The sequence below is a fragment of the Ursus americanus genome, chromosome 2 (genome assembly GCF_024610735.1).
Source record: "Ursus americanus isolate L20-20 chromosome 2, mUrsAme1.1.p, whole genome shotgun sequence".
In the NCBI taxonomy this organism is placed as follows: domain Eukaryota; kingdom Metazoa; phylum Chordata; class Mammalia; order Carnivora; family Ursidae; genus Ursus; species Ursus americanus.
The window spans coordinates 24,722,917-24,747,432 of NC_142128.1; the positions used below are offsets into that span (position 1 = coordinate 24,722,917).

The following is a 24,516-nucleotide window of genomic DNA, read 5'->3' on the forward strand; positions in this document are numbered from 1 at the left end:
GGGATCCTTACCTTCAATTTAAGAATTTTGTCAGAGAGAAACTGATGTTCTCTCTTCATTTCTGCGCGATGTTTCTTTCTTTCCCTGATCTATAAAATATACGAAAAGGGAATCAGAATTCAAAAATAGCAGAGTGTTAGACAAAGCTATCTAACGCTGTGTGACTCCTTTCTCGGATAGAGAGGCAGTGCTCTACACTTGTGAAGCTTCTCTTGAATCGCGATCATTTGTGGGTCACGTGAAATAGGTCAATAGGATGAACTACCAGAGGGGGAAGTAACCAAAATGAAATCACAAAAAATATTTGAAAGGGCACTGATACCTTCTCCTCCCAAATGGATATTTCTTTAGCAAGTTCCCTGTTTTCATTTTTAAGCCGATGGATCTTTTCAGCTATTTGTTGTAAAGTAACTAAAAGGAGAAAAAAGAATTTCTAAGATAATTAGCAAAACCAGTGACATCGAATAATCCCACTGTAATAGCCCCAGAGACACATTCTTGGACACTTGGGTGTAACTAACTTGATAGCATTCCCATTGTGCCTGAAAAAGCAAGGTTTAGCAGCATTTGAAACCTAAGACAACCTATTTCAGGGAGATTCCTACTTAAAATGTTTTCAGAAATAGAGAAACACAATCAAATGTCTTCTATTTTTCTCCCATCTGTAAGCATCATTCTTGGAAAATTCAATCACTGCAAATACTTATGTCATCACCAGAGATGTAACAGAAAAATCAAGCATCCTTTCAACTAACATCTCTCTCCTCCAATGATTAAGGTACGTAAGTAGGTCCCTGCAAACAACCCAAAATGAACAAAACCATCCTTTGCTCCTGCTCAGCGCCACGTCTACTTCCAGGTCCTACTTGGAATTCCACACAAGGAAAGCTCAAAATGTCAACTGAGTGGCTACTCAAAGGCCTTCCATGACTTCCTGCTGCTCACAGATTGCCTTTCAGGAACCCCAGGCTGGGGGCTCTGGAGGACCAGATCTTTGGAATCAAACACACTTGGGTACACTCTCCATGTTACACAGAGTCTCTGGAGTGCCTGGTAACTCACACTCCCTGGAACACAAGGTTTTCTCAGCCCAACTTGAGAATGCCACCCTCCATCCTTAAGGGAAAACAACCCTCATGAAGCTCCCTATCACAAGTGGATAACACCTGTAAGCTCTAGAACACAGACTCCTCTAACAGGCACTTAATTCTCTCATCTTGGGGCACCTGGGTGCCTCAGTTGGTTAAGTGACTGCCTTCAGCTCAGGTCATGATCCCGGGGCCCTGGGATCCAGTCCCACATCCAGCTCTCTGCTCAACTGGGAGCCTGCTTCGCCCTCTCCCTCTGCCTTCCACTCTGCCTGCTTGTGCTCTCTCTCTGTCAAGTGAATAAACCAAATCTTTCAAAAAATAATAAGTCTCTCATCTTACCTCAAGTGCAGATTCTCTTCTATTGGCCCAATGTGAGTGCTCTCGTGCCCCGAGATCTCTCTTCTCACCACCACCACTGCTGCACTCACAGGGACAAACACCAGCATTCGAGGGTTTGCTAAGGGCCAGGCAGCCACCTCGGCCGTCAGACAGCACCATGGAATCACCACAATCCATGAGGCCCGGACACAATACATTACCACCCCTGGCACACGTTCCTTTCCACTCCTTCTCCCCTGGCAGGAAAGGCTCCCTCCACTTCAAACTCAAAAGCATGCTTTAAACCTCTCTTGTGACACACACTCTGCCTGGCAATACCTGTCTTCTTCTCCAAGTGTAGCCTGCTTGATAGACTCAGAGTGTTTTCTCATCATCACATTTCACCAAGAGCCAGGTCATGGCAAAGTACCCACTCCAGACCTCAGGCTCCTATCCTCACTTGCCTCCTAAACTTCTCTCTGCAAAATTACACCCTTTTTGTTCTCCCTCCTCCCATGAGGTGTTCCTCCTCCTGGTCTCCTAAGAGATGGCAACACCCTCCACATTATCGCTTAGACTCCACATGGAGAAGAGAAAGATTTTCAAGACTTAACAAGTCAATTAGACATCAGAAGTCACCACATTTATCCCTAGTCAAATTACACCCACATCAAACACCGGTACTGAGAATTTATTACAAAGAAAACTAAAGCCAGAAATCTTACCTTCATATTGTCGAGGGGCAATCTAAGAGTGGAAGAAACAAAATTAAGTTTGATGTCAAAACATATTACTAGAAAAAATCTACAGTTCAGATAAATACTGAAATAGTAATCCAAAGAAGTTACAGTAATCATTTTACTTAGCAGAATGAATTCACAGGATTAGAAAGAAGACAAAATTAGCATTTCTAACTATGAAACTCATCTATGACTTTCTCTGAGTCATCATAGTTCACAATTCATTTTTGATAAAGAGCACAAAGGTGTATAACTTACGTTTTACCTCAAAATCTATTCACATTCTATTAAATGAACGTTCACCCTATTCAATTTTGACAAGGGATCGGGTGGACATTTAAAAAATAATCATTAATTCATCGTTTCCCTAACTGTTTTGTAACCAATATCCACACTGAAGTTTAGAACCTGGGATTATTGTTCAATCCTGAAAGATATAAAATGGAAGGAAGGAAGAAAGAAAGGAAGGCAGGCCGGTAGGGAGGAAGGCGAACAAGCAAAAACTCTGAGAAAGATATGCTTCTTGCCTTCTCTAGAAAGCCTTTCTGAAATCTTACAAAGACTTGGCTATTTGCTGAATTCACATGCAGTTACAGCACACAAGGTGTTATGAATTTTCCCAGACTACTACAAATGGAGGGTCATCAAAAAGAAATGAAAGCCATCGACGAGAAAAAGAGTGGCACGTGGCGAGTGATGAAGCATGAGCAACAACAGAAATGACAGCTGATGTTTCGAAAAAGGGGAACCAGGCTCCCCAGAATCGAGTCACCCAGATAAATTATAGCTCAATAAAATCTAGGCAAGACCCCATTTTGACACCATTAGCATATTTCCCCGTTCAAAAGTTTTACAGGATGATGAGAGGCTGAGGCCAGCCCCCAAATCTTGCCAGGATATTGGAATATCAGCACACTATCAACAAGCCAGTCATGATAATGTTGTTGGGGAATGTGCATCAGTGGAGGGCAAACAGAAAATCATGGCTATTCCATTAATTTCACGTGCTGCTTAGGAACCTCTGAGCTTCCGTGGCCCTTGTCACCCAGCCCCACAGGCGGGAAAAGTGAAAAGATGGATGGGGCACACCAAATACTTAATATTTTTGTTTTCTTTCTGAAGGGAAGCTTTCTCCATTGGCCGGGACAGGGAGAAAATTCCCATTTAGAAATAAACTCAAAAGCTTTCTGTTCTTCTCAGAAAGGTCTGCCCTCAAGTGAAATATGTCACCACAGCCTAATTGGGGGTTTCCCAAAGACTAAGCAATAGAGCTGAGGGCAAATACTCAACTCCAGTGCTCTCTCCTCCCTGTCTCACCTGGGAGTAAACTCAGTCTAACCCCTAGCCAGTTAAGTAGAAAACATCACCCTAAAGTCCACTTATCTAAGTTTCTTTACTAGGACACAATACCTACCTTTCAACACAACCTTACAGGGCACACTACAGGTAAAAACCACAACAGCAAGCATTAGAAACACACTTCCCGTGGCAGAGATGATGGGATTAAGCAGGCTAGGAATTACAAGTCCCTTCCATGTATGATACTGGATCTCAGAATAAAATGGACAATAGGAAGAAGAGATGGTGAATGTACACAGAGAGATGAAACTCTAAGATTTTAATGTAATTCTAGACAACAACACCATAGCAGAAATCAAGAATGCCTTTGATGGGTTCCTTAACAGACTCAACATACCAGAGGAAAGAATCATTGAGCCTAAAGAAATTCCAGTAGAAAATTCCAAAAGAGAACACAAAGACAAAAATTACAAAGACGGCACAGAAAATCCAAGACTAGTGGGACAAATACAAAACATGTAACACACAAATTATAGGAATACCTATTCCTACAGGAGAGAAGGGAGAGATATTTGAAGCAATGACTGAGGATTTTCCAAAATTAATATAGTCACCAAATCACAGATCCAGGAAGCTCAAAACATCGAAAGCCAGATAAATACCAAAACAAACACACAAACAACTAACAAACAAAAAACACTAACAATGCCTGATCTAGACTATTCAGCTACAGATCATTAAAGACAAAGAAACAATTCTGGAAATCTGGAGCAGGGGTTGGGCTAGGTGTCTGAAGGAGGTGGAGGGGAGCAATAACACCTTACCCAAGAGGAACAAGGATAAGAACTACATCACACTTCTCAGAAACCATGCCATCAAGAAGGACAAAATGTTTACAGTGTTAAAAGAAACATCAAACTAGAAACCCGGCCATTGAAATGATCCTTCAAAACACACTACAGGGTAAGGAAAACTGTCAGGGGTAGTGACAGTCATTACTTCAATGGTAAAGGGGTCAATTCTCCAAAAAGACATAACAATTTCTAATGTGCGTGCATTAACAACAGAGAGTCAAAGTACATGAGGCAGAAACTGAAAATATTGCTGGTGGGAATAGATGAATCCACTCCTACTGCTGGAGAATTCAAAATCCTCTTATCGGTCATTGACAGATCCAGCAGATACAGAAGTTCCATGAGAACACAGGTGAACTGAACAGCATCACCAATCCACGGCATCCATTAACATCTGCAGAATACTTCATTCAACAACAGAAGTACAGACATTCTTCACAATCTCCCATGGAAAAGTCACTGAGAGAGGCCATACTCGGGGCCATAAGATACATCTGAACAACCAAAGGAATAGAAACCACAGGAAGTATGTTCTCAGACCACAAATCACTCAAACTAGACATCAAGAACATAAAGATAGCTGGAGAATGACCAAACAATGGAGATTAAACAACACACTTCTGAAGAACACATGGGTTGGAGGGTAAGAGGAGGAAAGGGTGAAAGAGGTGAAAGGGATTGAGAGTACACTTATTGTGATGAGCACTGAGAAATGTATAGGATTGTTGAATCATGTTGTACACCTGAAACTAATATTACACCGTTTGCTAATTATGCTTGAACATAAAGAAAAACACACGTATGGATCAAGAAGGCACCTCAATAGAAATTTAAAACTATTTTGGCCAAAGCAACCTTTTTCATGACACATCTCCAAAGGCAAGAGAAACAAAAGATAAAATGAACTTGTGGGACTTCATCAAGATAAAAAGCTTCGGCACAGCCAAGGAAACAGTCAAGAAAACTAAGAGGCAGCCCACGGAATGGGAGAATATATTTGCAAAAGATACTACAGATAAAAGACTGGTATCCAAGATCTGCAAAGAACTTCTCAAACTCAATAGGCGAGAAACAAGTAAACAAATCATAAAATGGGCCGAAGATATGAACAGACACTTTTCCAGTGAGGACATACAAATGGCTAACAGACACATGAAAAAATGTTCAAAATCATTAGCCATCAGGGAAACTCAAATCAAAACCACACTAAGATACCACCCTACGCCAGTTACAATGGCAAAAACTGACAAGGCAAGAGACAACAATTGCTGGAGAGGATGTGCAGAAAGGGGATCCCTCCTACATTGTTGGTGGGAATGCAAGTTGGTACAGCCACTCCCAAAAACAGTGTGGAGGTCCCTTAAAAAGTTAAAAATTGAGCTACCCTATGATCCAGCCATTGCACTACTGAGTATTTACCCCAAAGATACAAACGTAGTGAAGAGAAGGGCCATATGAACCCCAATGCTCATAGCAGCATTGTCCACGATAGCCAAATCGTGGAAGGAACCGAGATGCCCTTCAACAGATGACTGGATTAAGAAGTTGTGGTCCATATATACAATGGAATATTACTCCGCTATCAGAAAGAACTAATTCTCAACACTTGCTGCAACATGGACGGCACTGGAGGAGATAATGCTAAGTGAAATAAGTCAAGCAGAGAAAGACAATTATCATATGGTTTCTCTCATCTATGGAACATAAGAACTAGGATGATCGCTAGGGGAAGAAAGGGATAAAGAAAGGGGGGGGTAATCGGAAGGGGGAATGAAGCATGGGAGACTATGGACTCTGAGAAACAAACTGAGGGCTTCAGAGGGGAGACGGGTGGGGGAATGGGATAGGCTGGTGATGGGTAGTAAGGAGGGCATGTTTTGCATGGTGCACTGGGTGTTATACGCAACTAAAGAATCATCGAACTTTACATCAAAAACCAGGGATGTGCATGGTGACTAACATAATAAAAAAAAAACATTAAAGAAAATAAAATACTGTGTAATGTTCCAAAAAAAAGAAATTTAAAACTATTTCAATCTAGGTGATAATCAAAATTGACATTATTAGAGGGAAATTTTTAGTACTGAATGGATATAAAAATGTCCAGTGACTATAAAATTTTCTGCTTATTTATGAATAAAAGTATATCAGGTACTTTGGTATACTTACAGCGAGGACGGTTCTCCAGATGTAAATGAGAAAGGCACAAATGCCCAAATAGCCAGTAAGAATGGGAAAGTTCCACAGAACTCCAGCCCCATCAAGGCCGAGAATGAAACGGTCAGGCACAACGTGGACAAGCTGAAATAACATTTGAGATAATGAAGAATCTCAACGACATTCACAATGTATATGTCACAAGGAATCAACTTCACAGACTCCCCACCAGCCTCCAGGAAGTAAGCACACCTCTCAACTGCCTCCTCCTGGAGGAGAAGGAGCACAGAGGGATTACAAAGGAGCAGGGGCCAACTTTGGGGACTGATGAGTGTGTTTGCTCTCTTACTTGGTGATGGTTTCATTGCTGCTTACCTATGTCAAATATCAACAAACTGTATTCTTTAAAAAGATGTTGTGATCATACAACATGGAAGCTGCAGGAAAAATCTAATAGGCAAATCTTAAGAGATTTTATTTTCCCTACAAGCACATTGCAGATATTTTTTCTATAGCTAACAGAACTTAAGAATTTATAAGTCAAAATAAAATAGACAATGCAAGTAAATGTAAACTTAGAGTAGGTAAGAAGTCAGTGACTTCTATTGTACATCCATGAAGGACCTGGATAAACTCCTTTGGAACATTTCAAAAAATACACCCAACATGTATGGAAAAACAAGAGAAAGCAAGAATAAAACATGTACTAGAGATAAAAATGAGAATGTTATATGGACAGATGTTCAGATAAGGACATAAGTGAGACAGACAGGAGGTTTCTCATTAACTCATTAATATAACATGGGATTGTTATTCCAACAAAAATAAATTATAGTTATTGTTTGGTTTCTGAAAACATTGATGTTTTCTTTCAATGCTCACTTTGTTTCTGAATCACAGTCCAAAACATCAGATTTCTGAAGTACATAAAGATTTGCATCATCAGGTGATCTTGTATATTTTGAGGATATCTGTGAGGTTTTAGTTACTCGAACACCTATCTCCAAAAAGCCAATGAAAGGAATCCATGTTCCTATTTCTTAGTATTGTAACTAAATCAGTCAGTAGCAATTATAAAATTTAACTTTTTAAAGAGAGAAAACATTAAAATAAAAGATTGCATTTATTTATTTGAAAGAGAGAGAGCATGAGCTGGGGGAGGGGCAGAGGGAAAGGAGGAAGCCGACTGCCTCTGAACAGGAAGCCAGACAGGGCTCAATCCCAGGACCCTGGGATCATGACCCAAGCCTAAGGTAGACGTTTAACTGCATGAACCATCCAGAGGCCCCTGAATTCTAAAAGAATACTAAATTCCTAGAGATGGACCCCAAAATAAAGAACACATCTCATTTTACAAAAACTAGAGTTATAAGTATTTCAGGAGAAAAGACGTTCATGATGCAATTTGTACTAACTCACACCAAGCTTGAATTTTGTGCAAACACAACTCTCTAGAAAGTAGCCCCTGAAATCTATAACATTTCCATCTTCAGCCCTCACTGCTGAGGTCAGGAAAATGTGTGCTGGTGGAAACATACACTGTCTTTGAATAGCCACTGTCTGAAAGAGAGCAGTAGCTGTCAGCACTATGGTTGATCACGGGGATCAATTGCACACAAGACAGAGGCCATCTTGTCATGAATGTAAAACACCCCCAGTCGTGGGCACTCGGTACATCTGGCAGCTGTCTGGATGCTGACCAGCAGCTGACTCTTAACTGGATGACATCCAATGGGGCCAATAACACTAGGTTTTCAGAGACAGTGGCCATGAGCAGGTGGAGGTGGGAAATGCAAGACCAGTTAGTTCATGCAAGAGCCCAGAAATGAGGCAGGGTGAGAAAGCTGAACTGATGCAGTTGAGACGATGACTGGGTAGAGGGGAATAATTCCAATCAAGACTACCAAGAAATGTCCTCCTTTGAAGACTCAAAAGAAACAGAACAGAGTCTATTTTGACTGGAGGTATTTGTGTGGAATGATTCTGCCTCAGTATAAGGATCCTTCCTGACTACTGACACTTTCCAGATCTCTCTGTAAGAATCTGGTGCAAGCCAATCTAAAGAAGTCTACTTATTTCTAGGGGTGTTCCCTGTCTGTCTCTTTCTTTCTCTCCTGAGGGTACAGGTTTTACTTTTTAATGACAAAATGAAATATTCACACTGGAAACCAGGTATTTCTTTATATTTGGACAATCCTAAGGACGTTCAGGACCTTTTTACTTTGGGGAAATCAACACTCTGTACATACTTGGCCTAAGAAAGGACGACAACTCATTCACTTCCTGATCCCACCACTCCTAGTGATTTTCCCATGACAGATGTCTCAGCAGAATAAGGTCACTTAGTGTCTGCTGGGCATCTCAGGGCTCCCATGGACCTGGTGGGACACAGAGTCCCTGGGGACAGCCTCCAAGACCAGAAGGAAAGGGCTGACTCAGAACTTGTTAAAAGTCAACAAACCAGGAAGCATGGAGCACAAAGGACATTTCACTTTTTTTTTTTTTAAAGATTTTATTTATTTATGTGACAGAGTGACAGAGAGACAGCCAGTGAGAGAGGGAACACAGCAGGGGGAATGGGAGAGGAAGAAGCAGGCTCATAGCGGAGGAGCCCGATGTGGGACTCGATCCCGGTACGCCGGGATCACGCCCTGAGCTGAAGGCAGACGCTTTAATGACTGCGCTACTCAGGCGCCCAGGACATTTCACTTTTTAACACTCTAGTCCCAACACCAATGCTTGAGATATCTTTGTTCCCAGGGCTGCCAAACTCCACAAATATCAACAATGTGCTGATAGGAAAACAAACTACACATAAGATGGACCCTAAATTTACAAGGCTTGAAGCAGCAGCTTCACCGGGCTTCCAGAAGCCAGTCTAATACCCATAGTTCCTATTAAATTCGAGTTCCTGACATTTTTAAGGACAATTTTAATGAGATATAATGTACATATCATCTAAGCCCCCTCTTTAAGACAAAGAGCTCAATGGCTTTTCGTATCTTCACAAATCCTTCCTTCTTGACACCATAAACCTAGTATTTTCAGGTTTCCATCCTGCCAGCACTGTGGTTTTTGGACCAAGCAGCGCAGACAGGATGTAGAACTTGGTGTGGACAGTTGTGGCCACAACCCCTTCAGGCTGACCGAGAAACCTGCCCTGTGGTGCTCGGTCTTCAGGGAAATGTGAAGGTCTTCTGAAGTTCCCATCAAGAACCCCAGGAAAAAGCTGTTATTTAACCACCGTGTCAAAGAACCCACTAGGAAGGAAGACACTACCAGCAGCTTTGGGGCACCTGGGTGGCTCAGTCAGTTAAGTGACAAAGTCTTGGTTTGGATCAAGTCGTGATCTCATGGTCCTGAGATTGAGCCCCTCTTTAGGCTCTGGGCTCACCACACAGCTGGCTTGGGATTCTCTCTGTCCCTCACCCTCTGCCCTTCCCTCTGCACCTGTGCCCTTTCTCTCTCTCAAATAAATCAAATCTTGAAAAAAAAGAAAAGAAGGAAGACACCACTGAAGTGCCATGTTTACTCAGATTTGGGTTTGGGGAACCGGGACACCGGAACAAGAGCAGCCAGAACAGTCTCTGCACCTTCATGTCTTGGTCCTTTCAAGGGACACTGGGGCACCAGGGAGGAGGTGGAGATCGGGGGTGTTGTGGGAGTGGGGGGGGTGGGGTAGGGAGTGGTGGGAGGGGATAGGGTGGTAAATAGGGATGGGGGTAAGGTGGAAATAGAGGGTAGGGTTGGGGAAGGTGTTTGTCAGGACAAGAGGAGGTCTCGGACAGTGTCAGGGTCAGATCAAGTACTCAAGGGGAGGCAGGAGGGTTCAGAAAGGTTAGTAGGTCAGCAGGTTAGTAAATCACTAGGTCAGCAGGATACAGTAGCAGGTTAAACGATTGGAGGAGGATCCACCTCCTTCCAAGCCTTAACCTGACTGAAGGTATCCTTAGCAACACAGAGGCTGTATACTTTCTCTCGACCGATCAGCTGCCTTTGCCCCTGGTACATCATAATGGACACCCCGTGTGACCTCGTTTGTAAGTATCCCCTTCCCAACTGTCGTCTCACCACACACCATCCCAACGACAGGTCTTCTCTGGAACGTTGGCAGACCTTCTTGTTTCTGCTCCCTCCCAACCCAGGTCCCTGTTCCCTCTTTTTTTCTATTTTTTATTTATGTATTCATTTATTTAATTTTAATGTTTTTTAATTATATTATGTTAGTCACCATACAGTACATCCCTGGTTTCTGATGTAAAGTTTGATAATTCATTAGTTGCGTATAACACCCAGTGCACCATGCTATACGCGCCCTCCTTACTACCCATCACCAGTCTATCCAATTCCCCCACCCCCTCCCCTCTGAGGCCCTCAGTTTGTTTCTCAGAGTCCACAGTCTCTCATGCTTCATTCCCCCTTCTGATTACCCCCCATTCTTTATACCTTTCTTCCCTTAGCGATCATCCTAGTTCTTATCTTCCATAGATGAGAGAAACCATAAGATAATTGTCTTTCTCTGCTTGACTTATTTCACTTAGCATTGTCTCCTGCAGTGCCGTCCATGTTGCAGTAAGTGTTGAGAACTCGTTCTTTCTGATAGCGGAGTAATATTCCATTGTATATATGGACCACAACTTCTTAATCCAGTCATCTGTTGAAGGGCATCTCGGTTCCTTCCACGATTTAGCTATTGTGGACAATTCTGCTATGAACATTGGGGTGCATATGGCCCTTCTCTTCACTACGTCTGCATCTTTGGGGTAAATACCCAGTAGTGCAATGGCTGGGTCATAGGGTACCTCAATTTTTAACTTTTTAAGGGACTTCCACACTGTTTTCCAGAGTGGCTGTACCAACTTGCGTTCCTACCAACAATGTAGGAGGTTTCCCCTTTCTCCACATCCTCTCCACCAATTGTTGTTTCTCGCCTTGTTATTTTTGCCATTCTAACTGGCATAAGGTGGTATCTCAGTGTGGTTTTGATTTGAGTTTCCCTGATGGCTAATGATTTTGAACATTTTTTCATGTGTCTGTTAGCCATTTGTATGTCTTCATTGAAAAAGTGTCTGTTCCTATCTTCTGCCCATTTTATGATTTGTTTCTCACATATTCAGTTTGAGAACTTCTTTGTAGATCTTGGATACCAGTCTTTTATCTGTAGCATCATTTGCAAATATATTCTCCCATTCCGTGGGCTGCCTCTTAGTTTTTTTGACTGTTTCCTTGGCTGTGCCGAAGCTTTTTATCTTGATGAAGTCCCACAAGTTCATTTTATCTTTTGTTTCTCTTGCCTTTGGAGATGTGTCATGAAAAAGGTTGCTTTGGCTGATGTCGTAGAGGTTGCTGCCTATGTTCTCCTCTAGGATTCTGATAGATTCCTGTCTCACATCAAGGTCTTTCATCCATTTGGAGTTTATTTTTGTGTATGGTGTGAGAGATTGGTCAAGTTTCATTCTTTTGCATGTAGCTGTCCAATTTTCCCAGCACCATTTATTGAAGAGACTGTCTTTTTTCCACTGGATGTTTTTTCCTGCTATATCAAAGATTAGTTGCCCAAAGTGTCGAGGGTCCATTTCTGGAGTCTCTACTCTGTTCCATTGGTCTATGTGTCTGTTTTTGTGCCAGTACCATGCTGTCTTTGTGATCATAGTTTTGTAGAACAGCTCAAAATCCGGCAATGTGATGCCCCCAGCTTTGTTTTTCCTTTTCAACAGTTCCTTGGCGATCCGGGGCCTTTTCTGGTTCCATACAAATTTAAGGACTATTTGTTCCAGTTCTTTGAAAAATGTCATCAGTGTTTTGAGCGGGATAGCAATGAAAGTGTAGATTGCTCTGGGTAGCATGGACATTTTAACTAGGTTAATTCTTCTGATCCATGAGCATGGAATAGTTTTCCATCTTTTTGTGTCTTCCTCAATGTCTTTCAAGAGTGACTTATAGTTTCTAGAATATAGGCCCTTTACGTCTCCGGTTAAGTTAATTCCAAGGTAACGTATGGTTTTTGGTGCTATTGTAAATGGGATGGATTCCCTAAGTTCTCTTTCTTCAGTCTCAGTATTTGTGTATAGAAATGCAACTGATTTCTGAGCATTGATTTTGTATCCCGCCACATTACTGAATGGCTCTATAACTTCTAGTAGTTTGGGAGTGGATTCTTTTGGGTTTTCCATATAGAGTATCATGTCATCTGTGAAGAGAGACATTTTGACTTCTTCCTTGCCAATTTGGATACCTTTTATCCCTTTTTGTTGTCTGATTGCTGTTGCAAGGATCTAGTACTATGTTGAATAATAGTGGCGAGAGTGGGCATCCTTGTCGTGTTCCTCATCTTCAGGGAAAGGCTTCCAGCTCTTCCCCATTGAGAATGATATTTGCTGTAGGCTTTTCATAGATGGTTTTTATGAGATTGAGGAATGTACCCTCTATCCCTACACTCTGAAGGGTTTTAATCAGGAAAGGATGCTGTATTTTGTCAAATGCTTTTTCTGCATCAATTGAGAGGCTCATATGGTTCCTGAGTCTTTTCTTGTTGATATGATGTATCACGTTGATCGATTTGCAAATGTTGAACCACGCTTGCATCCCAGGTATGAATCCCACCTGGTCATCATGGATAATCCTTTTAATGTACTGTTGGATTCTATTAGCCAGGATCTTGTTGAGGATTTTGGCATCCATATTCATTAGGGAAATCGGTCTGTAATTCTCCTTTTTGAGGGGGTCTTTGCCTGGTTTGGGGATCAAGGTAATATTGGCCTCATAGAATGAGTCTGGTAGCTTTCCTTCTGTTTCTATTTTTTGAAATAGCTTTAGGAGAATAGGTATTATTCCTTCTTTGACTGTTTGGTAGAATTCCCCAGGAAAACCGTACGGGCCTGGAGTTTTGTTATTTGGAAGGTTGTTTAGCACTGACTCAATCTCTTCATAATTAATTGGCCTGTTTAAAAAATCAATTTCTTCCTGTTTCAGTCTTGGTAGTTTATAGGTTTCCAGGAAGGCCTCCATCTCTTCCAGATTGCTTAATTTATTGGCATAGAGCTGTTGATAAATGTTTCTAATAATCCTTCCAATTTCATTGGTGTTGGTTGTGAACTCTCCTTTTTCATTCATAATTTTATTAATTTGGATCCTTTCTCTATTCTTTTGGATAAGTCTTGCCAGCGGTTTGTCAATTTTATTGATTCTCTCAAAGAACCAGCTTCTAGTTCTGTTGATCTGCTCCACTGTACTCCTGGTTTCTAATTCATTGATTTCTGCTCTAATCTTGGTCAACTGTTTCCTCATGCGTGGATTAGGCCCGTCCCTCTGTTGCTGTTCCAGCTTCTGGAGGTGAGAATATAAAAACTGCATTTTAGATTTTTCTATTCTTTTGAGTGAGGCTTGGATGGCTATGTATTTCCTTCTTCTGGGCGCTCTCTCCTTCCTTTCCCAACTCCCGTCCTAGGGCCATTGGCTGAACAACATAAAAAACAAAGGAGGATAGAACTGCAACAACAATCAAATACTCAAGCAGGGTGGGAGGTTTCAGCCCCCTCTCAGCAACTCAGTGCAGATTGAACATCCATAAGATGTAGGTCCTGAAAGCAAACCATCTGAATCCCACAGCTATCTCCACATATCTGTCCACATCCTTATACCACTGTGGAGGACACATTAACTGTAGGCACACAGGGTGCAGTTACAAAAATACACCCGATTTATTTTGTCCACAGGGGAAATTTCAATGTTTCCAGGGAGTGAAATCACACAGAGTACATTTTGGTAATAAAATGGGCTAGAAATCACTATAAAAAGCTAACTAGAAATTCCCGTATGTTTAGAATTTGAGAAGTAACTCTGTAAATAAGAGTAAAGAAATCCCAAAGAAAAAGAGCGATGTTGGAACTCAGTGAAATGAGCATCATAAAATTATAATCAAATACGTCTTCTGGACAGAAATTCCTGGAATATTGGTGTGAGAAGATTGTACGGTCTCAAAATCATCCCTAATTGACCAAGACATTTTAATACTGCAAACAGCGGTAGATCTGTCACTTATCTCTATGACCCTCCTACCCATTAGCTTGGGCTTTACGTTATGAACCACACAGGGAATCAATCCAAGCTGACTCTCATGGGATCTCCTGGGACCTCCAGGAATGAGAGCATTTTAAGAGAAAACGTTCACCAGCTTCTCTCCTGGGAGATCCAGGGGCCCAGGTTACTCGATGAACCCCTGTGATCATCTCTCCTGGGCCCTGTCCTGAGCGGCACTTCCTAAACTGTTTCTCTCTAGGACTAACACAATGTTTCCCCAACTCATTCAGGCCCAAGGCAGCTGAAAATCAGTGCTCTACAAAACACCACTTCATTATTTTGCAAATTTCTTGTAAATAGGAACCATTCTAGCTCTGCTAAACTAGGAAAACAGTATCTTTAACATAAATATAGAGAAACGATAAAAAAACAAGCGAACAAAAACAAAAGAAGGATCACAAAACATTAGTATTAAATTCTGTTTAGATGCCATTGCAGGCCTCAAGAGCCCCAGAGTTGGGCTGTCCTGGTTATAGAAGGAGAGACCAGGTACAGAAGGGGTGGAGTCAGACTAGCCCAAAAGTGAACAGAGAGAGGCCCAGGCTATAAGGGGGACTAGGGAATTCCATGAAGGATGGCCAGGGTCACCTGATTATAACTGGAACAGGGAGCAGGGAAAGAAGAAGCAGTGAACAGAGTTTGGGGGCATCAAACAGGTGAGATCACTCATGGAGGTGAAAAGTGTCCCCAAAGCCAGTGTCAGCCTCCCATCCACAAAGCCCTTCGTGGCCCCTGGAGACAGGGCCGGGAGCCGAGAGTTTGAGATCCAGCTGTGCTGCTTACCAGCTGTGTGACCCTGGGCTGGTTTCCTTCAGTGAACTGCGAGTGTCCACGCCTGTGTCCGTAACTGTGCGGAGGCCAAGTGAAAGACACATGCTGAGCACCTTTGGACATCAGTATCATCGTCTCCATGGGGCAAGTGTCTCCCAGATCTGGTGCCTCACGTCAGCTGTTATGTCACACCAGTGTTGCACTGGTGACAACCACAGGTCCCTCCTGTGTCAGGCCTGTGCTAAGTCGTGTGCTTTGCACACATCATCTCTCAGGCTCCAGATGGCAGGAGGAGGTCATGAAGAGTGGACAGAGTTATGGGCCCCTGGCGAGGCTGAGGGATTCCTGGGCCCTGGGAAGGGTGAGTGAGTGGGGTCCCCTAGGGAGGGCTGAGAAATGCAGCTCCTGGGCTTACCTTGGAAGGAATGGGGGATTGGGCACCCCTGGAAAGGACTGGAGGAGTCTTACAGGATTCCTGGGTCCCCACAGGGCAGATCCCTCCCACACCTGTGCTGATAAAGGCTGGCATCTGGAAGCAACAGCAGCAGCAGCAGCATTCAGAGGCAGCAGAGGGAGCAGATCCATGGGAGGCTGGATGGAGCAGTGAAGAATGGTCTGGCAGCCAAGTGGACTCACCAGGCTGGGCTGCCCTCGGCCCCTTCCCCTTCCCCAGCCACCTCACTAGCTCTGGCCTTGACCTCACCCTCTAGCAGGGCATGGGCAAGCCAGGCAGAGGTGGACACCTGGGGCCAAGGAAGGGTCCCTCCCCAGATCTCTGTGTCCTGGTTGTTGAATAGACAAAAGGAGTCACCCAGGGCCCCTGGAACCAGGAGGAGAATCTGGCCCGAGAGTCCTCTCTGCTGGGGCTTGGGGAGAATCATGGAGGGACAGCATTTAGCACTGGTTCATTCACAGAATAAAAGCACAACACAAGTCCCCTTGGATGCTGATATCCGTTTATTACCCCAGCCACATTCTGAGCGCTCACTCGGGGACTTGGAAGCAGGAGAGTAACTGACATTAATTTAAAAGAACAAAAATGCTGAAATGTGGTGCTCTTACAAATCAACGTCCAACACTCCCCCCCTCACACTCTCCATAGTGGGGAAACTGAGGCAGCCAGGGATTTGGCAAAGATGACACAGTGGTTTCTGAGGGTTTTGCTGATTACATCTGACTGAACTCCTTTTTCCAAAGGTCACTCCTTTTAATCTTGCCAGTGATGGTTTTGGGCGGTTCTGAGACAAATTCCACCTGGTCAAGGATAAAGCAAACTCATCCTGACTTAGTCCAGCTGTCATTTCCTACCAATGCCCCATGCACCTCCTCTGCCCCTGCACAGTCCCCTAGAAGGGGTGGCACCATGTGGTGGCCCCAGTAGGCTCCACCAAGCATGTCAGGGTGTCATCTGACCCTGGAAGTTAGATGCATCCCTGTGACGTGCTCTGGCCAGTGAGATGTGAGTGGGAGTGAGGGGTGCCACCTCAAACAGAACACTTGGGACAACTGAGTCTGGCATCCCCTCTGTCCATCTCATATAGCACCTGGCAGTTACCTACGGTGGGTCTGCTTTTATCCTGGTCCCAGGAAGACCATGTGGGTGTCTGGCAGGAGCAAGAAAGATACTTCCCTCGTTAGAAGCTGCTAAGACACAGGGCTACTAGTTACACACAGTAACATCTGGCCCATGCTAACTGGCAGGCACCCTCCGGTCTACTCTCTCTGAGGCAGCACAGCCTAACATGCAAAGCATGAACTCTGTTGTCAGATACACATGGCTTTGAGCTCCAGATCTGCCCTTTTCTTCACTCCAACCTCAGGCAGTTTACTGTGAGTCTTTGAGCCTCCATTTCCACTCTGCAAAATAGACGGTTATACCATCTCAGGTTTGGAGGGGCTGAAATGAAACAGTAATACATGTAAAGCTTTGAGTCCAGTGCCTGGCACACATAGTAAATGTTCAATAAATATTAGCTGCATGCCTTTATGTTTCGAAGGTAGACATTCAGAAAGCACAGGAACGTATTATTACGAAAGAAGGACATGTTAAATTTTTGGCCCGTGTATCCTTTCAAACTTTGTTTTTCAACAAATAGCATAATATTTACATTCATTCACAGCCCTTTCCCTCTCAACAAGATACTGTGTTTTTTCCATGTTACAAATAACTACCTGCATCATGTTTTTAAGTTATATAATATTAAATACCATGAATAATTTAATCATTTCTCTATTGTTGGGCATTTTCATAGGTTGCAAATGGCATCAAAGACAAATGAAGTAGAATAAAGTCCATCATAACGTATTGCAGGCTAGAATAAATATTATTCTATTAACTCTTCTTTGTTACGTATCTATAAACATATTGGGTTGCGATTTAAAATGTATTCCTGGAGAGAATCCAAGATGGAGGAGGAACAGAAGACCTTAATTTCATACGGTTCCTGGAATTCAGCTAGATAGCTATCAAACCATTGGAACATCTGTGAACGCAACACAAGATGGAATAAAAGAATAGCTGCAACTCTCCAAATAGAACAAGTGACCACCTTCTCCAACGTAGGAGGTGTGAAGTGAATCTGAGGTGATATGCGGGAAGATAAACTGCAGGGGGAGGGAACCTCTGTTAGTTGGCTACAAGAAAGTGGTAGAGAAATGTAGCACAAAATCAGAGCTTTTAGAAGTCTGCTCCAGTGAGGGATGTCCCTGCCTGAAAGGTGCCCAGGTGGCAAAACAGGGCAGAATCCTAGGTGGGTTAGTGTGGTCTCGGGATCCCCGGGGTCACAGAAATAACAGGGGTGCCTGAGTGTGGCAGAGCTCGCAGACATCGGAGCAGGGAGCCACCTGGAATCAGTGAGCCCAGGAGTGGGCTCTTAGCGCAGGGATGCCATATACCATGAACTGCAGAATGGTCAGGCAACCGCTCTCTGAGCAGGGGCCCAGCAAATGGCAGAACCAGCAGAATCCCCCATTCCTCCCCAGGGAGGAACAGCTCAGGGTGTGCACTGCAGGAGTCTGCAGGGTTTAGAGACACCAGTGGCATCCAGGCTTGAGATACAGATGCTCAGTCACAGGCTGGGTGAGCACAGAGAGCGGGCGGAGACCAGGGAGATAGGAATGATTGACTGCTTTTCCCTGAGGTAGCACTCAGGGGTGGGTCCCCGAGTTCCCGGATCCGGGACTGGAGTTTGGGAGGCCCCCATTTTCATTCTCACATCCGCTAAAGCTGGGCAGAAACCCTTCAGGGAACAAAAGCCACATAGAGCAAACTAGACCAGATTACTTAGCCAGGACCCTGGCAAGGGCGCTACAATTCAGCCCTGACAAAAATACCTGAGAATCAAGGCAACAGGCCCCTCCCCAAGATCTCCAAGAATATCCATTCAAGACCGAGTATACCAATCATTGAGAACTGCAAAACTTCAGCACTAGGGGAATATAGTATATAGAATTCATGGTTGTTTCCCCAGGAATCTCGAGTCTTTCAATTTTAATTTTTTTTCTCTTTCATTTTTCAACCCATTTCTTATTTCATCAACTCTTTCTTAAAAATCTTTTTAAATTTTCATTTGTACAGTTACATTCTATCCTTTCACTGTATTTAATTTTGTTTTTGTAAATACTCAAGTTTTTTTCTTTACAATTTTGGGATGCAGTTTCCTCTAACAGACCAAAATACAACCAGAATCTAGTGTATGGTTCAGTTCTCTTCACCTGTCTGATCATATTCTCTTTTTTCCCCCTCTTCTTCTTCTTCTTCTTTTTTTTTGTTTATTCATTTTGTTTTCTTAAAGTCTCTTTAAATTTTCATCTTTACAGATACATTCTATCTTTTCAATCTGTTTAATTTTTGTATATATAAATATGCTTTTCTTTCTTTACAATTTTGAGATGTAGTTTCTTCTAACAAACTGACCAAAATACACTCAGGATATAGTGTTCTGTTCACCTATCAGTGTATATTCTTTTATTTTCCCTTTTTTTTCCTCTTTGGTTTTTGTCTTTTAATTTCCATTTGTACGGTTACATTCTATCTTTCCATTGTATTCAATTTTATTTTGGTACATATGTAAGTTTTTCTTTCTTTACGATTTTGGGATCTAGTTTTCTAACAAACAGACCAAAATACACACAGGATCCAGAGTATCGTTCGGTGTATATTTCTTTGGGGTCGTTGTTGCCGTTTTAGTATTTTGTTCTCTCACTCATCTATTCTTCACTGCACCAAATGACAAGATGGAAAAACTCACCTCAAAAAAGAGAACAAGAGGCAGTGCTGATTGCCAGGTCCCTAATCAGTATGGACGTAAGTCAGATGTTGGAAGTAGAGTTCAATAGAGATAACTAGCTGGGCTTGAAAAAAGCATAGAAGACACTACAGAATCCCTTTCTGGAGAAATAAAAGAACTAAAATCTAACCAACTCGAAATCAAAAAGGCTATTAATGAGATGCAATAAAAAATGGAGGTTCTAAGTGCTAGGATAAATGAGGCAGAAACAGTGACTTTACAGATAATACAATGGCACTAAATTCATATCGTTCAATAATTACTCTGAATGTAAACGGGCTAAATGTCCCAATCAAAAGACAAAGGGTATCAGATTGGAGAAAAAAGCAAGACCCATCCATATGCTGTCTGCAAGAGACTCATTTCAGACCCAAAGACACCTCCAGATTCAAAGTGAGGGGGTGGAAAACCATTTATCATGCTAATGGACATCAAAAGAAAGCTGGGGTGGCAATCCTTATATCAGACAAATAGATTTCAAATCAAGGCTGTGATAAGGGATGAGGAAGGACACTATACCATAATTAAAGGGTCCATCCAACAAGATCTAACAATTGTAAATATTTATGCCCTGAACAGGGGAGCAGCCGATTATATAAGCCAATTAATAACAAAATCAAAGAAACACATGGACAATAATACAATAATAGTAGGGGAATTTAACACCCCACTCACTGCCATGTACAGATCATCTAAGCAGAAGATCAACAAGGAAACAAGGACATTGAATGACACACTGGACCAGACGGACTTCACAGATATATTCAGAACATTCCAAACTAAAGCAACAGAATACACATTCTTCTCATGTGCACATGGAACATTCTCCAGAAAAGATCACATACTGGGTCACAAATCATTTCTCTACTGGTACCAAAAGACTGGGATCATTCCCTGCATATTGTGGGACCACAATGCTTTGAAACTGGAACTCAATCACAAGAGGAAAGTTGGAAAGAATTCAAATACATGGAGGCTAAAGAGCATCGTGCTAAAGAATGAATGGGTTAACCAGGAAATTAAACAAGAATTTTAAAAATTCATGGAAACAAATGAAAATGAAAATACAACTATTGAAGACCTTTGAGAAGCAGCAAAGGCAGGCCTAAGAGGGAAGCATATAGCACTACAAGCCTTTCTCAAAGAACAAGAAAGGTCTCAAAATGCAGCCTACCCTGACACCTAAAGGCACTGAAGAAAGAACAGCAAATAAAGCCTAAACCCAGCAGGAGAAGAGAAATAATAAGGATTAAGGCAGAAATCAAGGAAATAGAAACCAAAAGAACAGTAGAACAGATCAATGAAAGAAGAAGCCGGTTCTTTAGAAAGAATTAGTAAGATTGATAAACCTCTGCCCAGACTTACCAAAAGAGAAAGGACCCAAATAAAGAAAATCATGAATGAAAGAGGAGAGCCACAATCAACACCAAAGAAATACAAACAATTATAAGAACATATTATGTGCAACTACATGCCAACAAATTAGGCAATCTGGAAGAAATGGAAGCATCCCTAGAGATGTCTGAACTACCAAAACTGAACTAAGAAGAAAAAGAAAACCTGAACAGACCCATAACCAGCAAGGAAATTGAAGCAATAATCACAAATCTCCCAACAAATAAGAGCACAGACCAGATGGCTTCCCAGGGGAATTCTACCAAACATTTAAAGAACTAAAGTCTTCTTCCAAGGTCTTTCTATGAGGCCAGCATTAGCTTGATCCCAAAACCGGATAAAGACCTCACCAAGAAGGAAAATTACATACCAATATCCCTGATGAACATGGACGCAAAAATTCTCACCAAAATACTAGCCAATACGATCCAGCAGTCCATTAAAAGGATTATTCACCATGACCAAGTGGGATTTATTCCTGGGCTGCAAGGGTGGCTCAACCAGCACAAACCAATCAATGGGGTACACAACATTAATAAAAGAAAGGACAAGAACCACATGACCCTCTCAATAGATACAGAAAAAGCATTTGACAGGTACAGCATCCTTTCTTGATTAAAACTCTTCACAGTGTAGGGATAGACAAAACATACCTCAATATCATAAAAGCCACCTAGGAAAAGCCCATTCATTCTGCATGGGTAAAAACTGAGAGCTTGTCCCCTAAGGTCAGGAACATGGCAGGGACGTCCACTATCACCAATGCTGTTCAACATAGCGCTAGAAGCCCTAGCCTCAGCAATCATACAGCAAAAGGAAATAAAAGGCATTGGCAAAGAAAAAGTCAAACTCACTCTTCACAAACGACATGATGCTGATACCCAAAAGACTCCACCCCCAAATTGCCAGAACTCATACTGGAACTCGGCAAAGTGGCACGTTTAAATCAAGCACAGAAATCAATTGCATTTCTATACACTAACAATGACACAGAAGAAAGAGAAATTAAGGAGTCGAAGCCATATACAATTGAACCCCAAACCATAAGATACCTAGGAATAACTTAAACGAAGAGGCAAAGGATCTATCCTCCGAAAACTACAGAACACTCATGAAAGAAATTGAGAAAGACACACACACACACACACACACACACACACACACACACACACACGGGAAAACGTTCCATGATCATGGATTGGAAGAACATATATTATTAAAATGTTTATGCTACCTAGAGCAATCTCTACATTCAATGCAATCCCTATCAAATACCATCAACTTTTTTCACAGAGCTAGAAGAAATAATCCTAAAAATTGTATGGAACCAGAAAAGACCCCAAATAGCCAAAAGAATGTTGTAAAAGAAAACCAAAGCTGGTGGCATCACAATTCCGGACTTCAAGCTGTCTTATAAAGCTGTAGTCAACGAGACAGTATGGTACTGGCAGAAAAACAGACACATAAATCAATGGAACAGAATAGAGAGCCCAGAAATGGACCCTCAGCAATATGGTCAACTAAACTTTGACAAAGCAGGAAAGAATATCCAATGGAAAAAAGATAGTCTTTTCAGCAAATGGTGTTGAGAAAATTGGACAGCCACAGGCAGAAAAGAAAGAAAGTGGACCATTTCCTTACACCATTCTTAAACTGGATAAAAGACCTAAATGTGAGATAGGAAACCATCAAAATCCTAGAGGAGGACACAGGCAGTAACCTCTGTGACCACGGCCACAGCAACTTCTTGCTAGACACATTTCCAAAGGCAAGGGATGCAAAGGCAAAAATGAACTATTGGGACTGCATCAAGATAAAAAGCTTTTGCACAGCAAACGAAACAGTTGACAAAACCAAAAGACAACCAACAGAATAGGAGAAGATATTTGCAAATGACATATCAGATAAAGGGCTAGTATCCACAATCTGTAAAGAACTTATCAAACTCAACACCCAAAGAACAAGTAATCCACTCAAGAAACGGGCAGAAGACATGAACAGACATTTCTCCAAAGAAGACATCCAAACGGCCAACAGACACATGAAAAAATGCTCCACATCACTTGGCATCAGGGAAATACAAATCAAAACCACAATGTGATACCACCTTACACCAGTCAGAATGGTTAAAATTAACAAGTCAGGACACGACAGATGTTGGCAAGGATGTGGAGAAAGGGGAGCTCTCTTCCACTGTTGGTGGGAATGCAAGCTGGTGCAGCCACTCTGGAAAACAGTACCGAGGTTCCACAAAAAATTGAAAATAGAGCTACCCTATGACTCAGCCATCGCACTACTGGGTATTTACCCCATAGATACAAATGTACTGATCTGAAGGGGCACCAGTGTTTATACCAGCAATGTCCACAAAGACTATCTATGAAAGGAGCCCAGATGTCCATCGACACATATTGAATGGATAAAGAAGACGTGATATATATAGATGGATAGATACATAGATAGATAGATAGCTAAGATGGAATATTATGCAGCCATCAAAAGTGAAATCTTGCCATTTACAGTGATGTGGATTGAAAGAGGGTATTATGCTGAGCAAAAAAAGTCAATCAGAGAAAGACAATTATCATATGATCTCACTAGTATTTGGAATTTAAGAAACAAAAGAGAGGATCATAGGGGGAGAGAGGAAAGAGGTTAAAAGAAGACAAAACTAGAGAGGGCAACAAACCATAAGAGACTCTTAATCATAGGAAGCCGACTGAGGTTTGCTGGAGGGGAGGGGGGGTGGAGGGATGGGGTAATTGGGTCATGGACATTGAGTAGGGCATGTGATGTAATGAGCACTGGATGTTAATATAAGACTGATGAATGACAGACCTGTAAGTCTGAAACCAATGATACCGTCTATGTTAATTAAATGAATTTAAATATATGTTTTTAAAAAAAGGAGAGGACAAAAATAAATAAAATCAAAAATGTAAGAGGTGAATTAACAACCAACATCACAAGAACACATAGGATCATAAGAGAACATTATGAACACTTATCTGCCAACAAATAAGACAACCTACAAGAAATTGATCAATTGCTAGAAACATATAAGCTTCTAAAATGGAATGAAGAACAGAAAATTGGAACAGACCAATTACTAGCAATGAAATTGAATCAGTAATCAAAAACCTCTGATCCAAAAGATGAGGACTGGATGGTTTCACAACTGAATTCCACCAAATAATTAAGGAACATTTAATACCTATTCTTCTCAAACTATTCTAAAATACAGAAGAGAAGGATAAGCTTCCAAATTCATTCTATGAGGCCAGCATGACCCTGATGCTCAAACCAGATAAACACACTACAAAATAAGGAAACTAAAGGCCAGTATCTCTGATGAAACTAGATGCAAAAATTCCCAACAAAATTTTAGCAAACTGAATCCAACAGGGCATTAAAAAACAAAAACCATTCCCCCCGGTCAAGTGGGATTTCTTCCAGGGATGCGAGGGTGGGTCAATATGCACAAATCAAGGCGACAGATCATAGTAACAAGAGACAGAAAAAC

General features: G+C 42.0%; 1 protein-coding gene across 1 annotated transcript in view; it reads right to left on the minus strand.

Moving 5' to 3' along the window:
- The window catches only part of LOC123786619 (uncharacterized), a 128,670-nt gene that overhangs the window by 5,098 nt on the left and 99,056 nt on the right, over nt 1-24,516 (minus strand). The window contains exons 18-21 of the mRNA XM_087865597.1: nt 6,472-6,603; nt 2,135-2,156; nt 323-411; nt 12-89 (exon numbers count right to left, since the gene is read on the minus strand). Of these exons, the coding sequence (XP_087721723.1) occupies nt 12-89; nt 323-411; nt 2,135-2,156; nt 6,472-6,603 (321 nt within the window). The remainder of the gene's footprint in view (nt 1-11; nt 90-322; nt 412-2,134; nt 2,157-6,471; nt 6,604-24,516) is intronic.